Source organism: Psammomys obesus, unplaced genomic scaffold, assembly GCF_907164565.1.
Source record: "Psammomys obesus unplaced genomic scaffold, mPsaObe1.curated_primary_1811, whole genome shotgun sequence".
In the NCBI taxonomy this organism is placed as follows: domain Eukaryota; kingdom Metazoa; phylum Chordata; class Mammalia; order Rodentia; family Muridae; genus Psammomys; species Psammomys obesus.
Genome location: NW_026596039.1, coordinates 8,012,530 through 8,019,155, shown reverse-complemented (window position 1 = coordinate 8,019,155; position 6,626 = coordinate 8,012,530). Strand labels below are relative to the sequence as shown.

Genomic DNA, 6,626 nt, shown 5'->3' with positions numbered 1-6,626 from the left:
ATCCCAGACCTGTCCTTACAGACCTCATTCTCTCCCAGAGACTCCCCTCCTATCATTGTCTCTCTCTCTCTCTCTCTTTTTAATTAACACAGATTACTTTTTGTGGCAAATTTCTAAAAATCAGAAAAAGCCTGTTAATCTAATCTAACCTAACTGTCCCAAATTCTATTTACATTCCTTCAAGTTATTATATTTCATCTAATACTAGAGGCTTCTAAAGCACATGGGAATAACTGGGACTCGTTAGAGCTTCTGTGGATCAAAGCATAAAAATATAAAGAAGCCATCCATATACATTTAAACCATATACAACCCTTATAGATCACCAGTGACACGTTGGGAAAGGCTCACAGCATATGTGTGTGTATACACACCCATGCACACATACATAAATGTAGTTTTAAAATTAAAAGAAGAGAATATAAGATTTAAATTTAAATTTAAATTGAATCTTTGCAACAATTATGATCGCTTTCGCTTTTGCCTTTTTTTGGGACAGGGTTTCTCTGTACAGGGTTCCTGGCTGTCCTGGAACTCACTTTGTAGACCAGGTTGGGCTCAAACTCTCTTGAGGTCTGTCTGCCTCTGCCTCCGGAGTGCTGGTACTAAAGGGGCTCGGGCCACCACCTGGCTGCAATGATTGATTTCTATTCTAGAATTCTCAGAAGGGCCCTGTTCCTGATAGAAACTGCAGTTCTGCTGCAGCCATGTGCTTCCTGCTTCTGTCCTACCTCCCTTAAGAGCAACGCCTCTTAGTTCTCCTTTAGGCTGGCAATATCGTCTCAATTTTAGCTGTGTGTCTCTGTACTGATAGTGATATCTGGACCCTTTTCTAGCTGAGGAAGCCACAGGTAGTCTCCCACAAGATACTTGCACCCCTGTCCTGGGCCTGGGCCCACCTACTCATAGAGGGGAGGGAAACTTGATACTAGGTTGAGGATCAAGTTGCAAAAGTCCTTTATTATCATTTCTGGTTGTGAGCCAGCTGAATCTTGGGGGGGGGGGGAGTTCATAGGGCATTTGAAAAGACCCCGGGTCACAGTTGGCTTCAGCATTTGTGATAGCTTCATGGCAATGAGCTGAAAACTCAAAACTGAATCCAAATAAAATTGTTGTACCCTGGAAGAGACCAAACCCCAAACTACAATAGGAGGTAAAATAAACCAACCTAATATAATCTTTTGTTTGATTGTTTTTGTCTGACACAGCGTCCCGCTATATAGCCCTGGCTGGCCTGGAATTCACTATGTAAACCAGGCTGGCCTTGAACTCACAGTGATCCACTTGCTTCTGGTTTCTGGGTGCTGGAATTAAAGGCATGTGCCACCATATTTGGCCTAACATCGTTATATTGATGGTTGAAACACATTCACTTCAGGAAGGACTGAACAAGTGGGTCCCTGTCACGCACTTTCCAGCCTGTCTGCCCTAACTGGTGAGATGCAGGCTAATGAGAGACCCTGTCTGAAAGGAAGGAAATGATTCTCTTGAGGATTATCTCCCCACCTTTACACGCACCCTTCTACCCAAATGCACACATGCACACGCACGCACAGACACACACACACACACCTCACAGTGTGTTCATTTCAACACATGAATTTGAGGGCACAGGAACATCTAGTCTATTAAAGCAGCCAAAAGCAATGCTGTGACCAGGACCATATGCCAGGTCAGTGACCTAAGGGACTGAAAACCAGGAGTGACATCCTGGCTCAGGCGACAACAAGGGCACGTGTATCTCACTCAGAGAGACCAGGACTATGGTAGGACCTTAGGAGGCGTATGGGACGGTCCTGGAGACACCAGGAAAGAACTCAGGGGTCTCACGAAGGGTGCATACTTCGAACAAGGGTCTGGGAACCTCAGGAGCTTTGAGAGGCAGAGCTCACCTAAATGACCTACGGGGGAGACCAGAAGCTTTTGTTCTGGTTCAAATCAGCCTTTGTTCTGGTTCCCCTTAGTGCCTCAAAGCTCTAAGCAAGCCTCTCCTAATGCCAGTCAGCGAGCCTCCTGCTGCCAGTTATCTTGGCAGAATGTGTCACCTGAGTCTTCCCTGCTAGGGCGTGCTCTCCCTGTCTTTCCTGCTAGAGATTGTAAGTGGAAGCAGCTGTGATGGTTTGGGCTGAGCAGCTGCATTTAGCAGGGGCTGGGGAGACTTGAGAAGGCTGCCCTCACCTGATCTGGAAGCTGGGGACGAGGGTGGAAGAAAAGCCCGTTTCTTGGTTGTCTGCTTCACTGGGGCAGCACAGCAGAAACCCCTCGTTGTGTTTTTAAATCGCACTTGAGGTTGCAGCAAGTGCCTGGCACCGTCAGATCTTCTGAGCATCTCTGGCCTTAGGCTGCCCATTTTTCCTTTCCAGAACAGGTTTTGTTACATGCCCAAAATCACCCCATAGGCAATTGGAAAGCCAGGATTTAAACCCAGGCCTGAGCTTATGGCACACCAAGGAAGCCTTGGCAGGGAAGGAGGAGGCCGGCACAGCTGGCACTACCCACAGCATGTTCCTGTCCATTCCAGAACATCCTAGGGGGCTTTCCCCATTCTGAGGAGGAGGGTGTGACTTGTAGACCTGAGTCAGACTACAGCCAGCATGTGAAATCCTTTGGGAGGAATCCCTGAACTAGTTCTACTCCGAGACTCCCTCCTTGGGGAGGCTGTAAGTCTCCAAGGGCAGGGGAGAATCCATTCCAGAGGCTGCAGCTGCCCTTGGCCGGCTGTACCAAGAAACCACTGAGTTCTCCCTCCCTTAGTCCAGAAACCACAAGCTCTGTCAGAAGCAGGCAGGCCACCCATCCGGAGGCCCCTGGGCAGAGTGTGCCAGGGTTCTCCGCACGCTCCAGCACCCGACCACCCTTGCTGCACAGACCTGTTCACATCCTATGCTGTCTATTACTCAACTCTGGAGTCAACAGAGCCAGCCACAGGTGGAGACATTTTCCAAGCAAGCATGAACACTTTGCAGCGGGATAGAGTGGGGTGGCTTACCTCTATATTAGTAAGTTCAAGTACACAAGCACAGACAAGAAGGGACTTGCTGTGGGGTAAACTCTTCAAACTCAGGGACTGTGTGTGGCTGCCCTCCAGGTAGCCTGTCATCATGAAACCCAGCGTCCAGGCACACACTGCCCCAAAAGCTCTTTTGACTGTCTGGTGCTCAGAATCTCGACTGGAACCTTGAGGGCATTTGATAACTGCTTGGTGGCTAAAGGACTGTAAGTGAGAGTGTGTTTTGTTTCCAACAGAGGGGCATCTACTCTGCATTCTCCTCTCCAGCACACCAACCCCTGTCCTACCTAAGACTCATTGCCTGGCCACCCTCCCATGTCCCCCAGTCCCTGCTGGATGTTGCTCAGCTTCCCCAAGCTTTGCTCTCCTCCCCACCTCAGGTTAGCAACAAGGAATCACACAACAACCTGATGGGGCTAATTTCTCAGTAGCTTTATTGAATAGAGAGATGTCTCATCATCTTGCGCAGGACATGTGTCCTCCAGCTGGTACAAGAAGTGCTTAGGGACAGATTGACAGACAGGTTGTGGGGCAGGGCAGGTGTCTGTGGCTGTGACGGGCTGAGAGCACCAGGGACAGCTCAGCTCTCCAGCGGGCTGGACTGTACCTGCTCCTGGACCTGCTCTGGGACCTGGAGGGACAGGGGCTGGTCTGAGCTCTCCTTTTTCTCCAGGGTTCCCATAAAGGAGTTGACCTTTTCCCTGAGGCTCTTCTCCAGGAAGCTCAAGTGGCTCTCCACGTCCCCCGAGTTGGAGCCCAGTTGCTGCCTGAACTGCTCCATTTGCTGTACCAGGGCCTTGTTGAACATCTCCCCCAAGGGCTCCACGGTGCGCCGGAACTCCTCCACCTGCTGGTCCAGCTGTCTGTTCAGGTCCTCCAGAGACTTCTGCAGCCCCTCCGTGTTGCCCTTTAGCTTGCTGCGTACATCTTCCACCATCGGGGCCAGCTTCTTCTGCAGCTGGTCGATGTTGGCGGAGACCTTGGTCTGGAGCTCCTCGGCGTTCTTCTTCATCTGGAAGGCTAGGCCCTCCAACTGGTGGTTGAGTTTCTCCTGCACACCCACTGCAAGAGGGGCCAGGCCGCGGCGCAAATCCTCCAGGTTCTGGTCGATTGTGGCCTTCAGCTCGTTGGCTTGGGGGATCAGGCGCCCCTTGAGCTCTTCCACGTTCTGGTCAAACTTCTCCTTTAACTCATTGGCAACGGGCATCATGGAGGCCTGCAGGTTGTCTACATTCTCCTGCACTGTGGCCTGCATTTTCAGCATGTAGGGAGACATCTGGCGCTTCAGTTCCAGCACCTGCGTGTTGACCTGCGTTTTCAGGTCCACCATGAAGGGCCTCAGGTGCTGCTGCAACTTCTGCACATTGTCCCCGAACGTCTGGCTCACCGTGTTGGTATGGGGCATCATGCGGTCGCGGAGCTCCTCCAGCTCCTTCTGAATCTCTCGCTTCGCGTTCTCTGCATCCTTGGCTAGGCGTTCACTCAGTTCTAGGGCAAAGGGAACCAGCTTCTGCAGTTCATCAGCATACGAATTCACGTTCCCAAGGTTGTCCTGGAAGAGGGTACTTCAGGGAGGGGATGTAGAGAAAGAAGCGCCATTACACTTGGCATTAGATACATTTGTAGAACGCTCAGCTCTGTCACCTGCCTGGGTCAGGAGGGTGTCCTTGGGAATTGAGACCTACATCTTGTCCCTGTGGCCCTCTCTGGGGTGGGTCATGCTTTCAGGAAATCCACTATGATTTTAGTGTGACTTTGGCTTTTTATCTGCAAGGGTTCTGCTGAGTCTCAGCCTCCTTATCTCCCCACCATGTGACTCTGAGAACTTTGCTTTCCTTTCCTTGTGGATAAAGAATAGGACTGGACTTTGACATCTCTCCCAGCTCAGGGTCACATTGTGCAACTATCTTCCAGGGGCACAGGGTTCTGATGTTCTTGCATGTGCTCCAAGGATCCCCAAATACCCCAACCCCCTCCCTCCTGATTGCAACAGGCGCCTCGTGTCCTCAACGGGACGTGTCTCCCTTCTCTTTGTACCAAGAGCTTCTGCTGGGATTTGGCTATTTTACCAAACTCTAGCACACAAAAATAGGAAGATACTATAAAGATGGGTCACTGGTACCAATTTCCCTGTTTACAGGGAAGCTCTAGCTCCAGAGAGACTCGAATCCCTCTAGTGAGGAGGGAAGGATTCCCAAGTGCTGATGTCCCAACCCTAAGGTCAGCTGTGACCTTCAGGAAAGCCTAGCCTTGCAGGCTGGACCCACTCACTTGAGCTGCTGGGTGACATCTGACTTCTGGAGTTGTTCCACAGCCTCCTTGGCATTATTGCTTATCTGGGTGAAGTAGTTCCACATCACAGTGGCCACCTGGTCAGCATTGACCTCAGCCTTGGTGCCTGGGTGGAGAGCAAAAAGCACATAAGTCATGAGGGTACATCTCTCTCTCTTGGACCCCTGCCTCAGCTCTGAGCTGGGGATAGCCCAACTCTTTTTCCATCTCTGGACTCACCCAAGGAGTGCCAGTGCCAGCAAAAGCCTGTTCTCCTGTGAGCTGCTGGGGGAGACCGAGGCTACCCAGAGTCGCCCACTAGTTCTAGAGCTGGCTCTCCTTGCCGCCTCTCGTGTGCTGCAACGGCTGGAGAGCTGTGTCTACTCACCAGTGACAGCCACCAGGGCCAGGGTCAACACCACAGCCTTCAGGAACATCCTGGGCTCCTCTCTGGGCTGGGACAGTCTCAGCCAAACTGGATGGAAATGTTCTCCTGGGTCCCTGTGAGGAATGACTCCAGGCGGAGCCAGCCACACATTTAAAGCCCATCCAGCCCTCTTTCCCCGCCTCCTCCCCAGGGTGACTCCACGTTGGAAGGTGACACTCCCAGGAGACCTCTTGGACTTTAGTGACCCTAAGACAACGTGGAAGCTGAAGACACACAGGCAGCAGAGGGAAGCAGCCCTTGCTGGGCTAGCCCCGCCCTCTACAGGAGGCTGAGAGGGATAGCCAGGAGCTTCAGGAGGCACCAGCCTGGGAGTCTAGGGGACTTCCTGAGCAGGACTGAGGCCCCAGGGGCAGCCCTGTTGGCAGTCCTGGGTCTGTGCCAGGCTAGTGGAACAAGGTACAGGTCTCCTTTTTCCACTCCAGTGAGACAGACAGCTCCCACTTTGACAGCTGCCATCAACCCAAACTCTGTCTCATAACATCCACTACAGAGATGGTGCTAGGCCCATTCAGGGCTGCAGCAGGCAGTGAACATCGAATTAGGTGTCTGTGATAACCTTGGGCAGGAGAGGATCAGAACCCAGGATTAAAGGGGTTCATGGTGTGTGCTCTTATGACTCTTAAGCTGGGCCACCTCAGTCTAGTTATCTGAAGCCTCAGTTTCTCCTTTGAACAATGTGTAGTTTGTTATGTTAAGTAATGTGGCACTTGTGAAGTGGGTGCAGGGGGCTCAGCCCACAGTAAGTGCCAAAAACAATGACAATGATTTTCTATGTGGGTCAGAGCCAGGAAGGTAGGAGAGAAGCTGATCCTCTCCAGAGAGTGGCAAAGGGAGAGCCACCCTTTCCCTCAGAGGGTCACCAAGTGGGCTAGAGGCAACAGTAGGTGACAGACACTG

The 6,626-nt window shown here is 51.6% G+C and overlaps 1 protein-coding gene across 1 annotated transcript; it reads right to left on the bottom strand.

Moving 5' to 3' along the window:
* Nucleotides 1–3,421: 3,421 nt before the first annotated feature.
* Apoa4 (apolipoprotein A4) lies at nt 3,422–5,804 on the bottom strand. Its single transcript, XM_055621700.1, has 3 exons — nt 5,670–5,804; nt 5,282–5,408; nt 3,422–4,575 (listed from the first exon to the last, which is right to left on the bottom strand). Exons 1-3 carry the CDS (start codon nt 5,716–5,718, stop codon nt 3,591–3,593), a joined length of 1,161 nt encoding a protein of 386 aa, XP_055477675.1. The 5' UTR covers nt 5,719–5,804; the 3' UTR covers nt 3,422–3,590.
* Between the last annotated feature and the right edge of the window lie 822 nt (nt 5,805–6,626).

Coding starts and splice junctions, on each gene's coding strand:
- Apoa4 (XM_055621700.1), bottom strand. CDS start 5,718: ATGTTCCTGAAGGCTGTGGTGTTGACCCTGGCCCTGGTGGCTGTCACT. Junction 5,409..5,669: donor GGCCCTGGTGGCTGTCACTG/GTGAGTAGACAC, acceptor CTCTCCACCCAG/GCACCAAGGCTGAGGTCAAT. Junction 4,576..5,281: donor GATGTCACCCAGCAGCTCAA/GTGAGTGGGTCC, acceptor CCCTCCCTGAAG/TACCCTCTTCCAGGACAACC.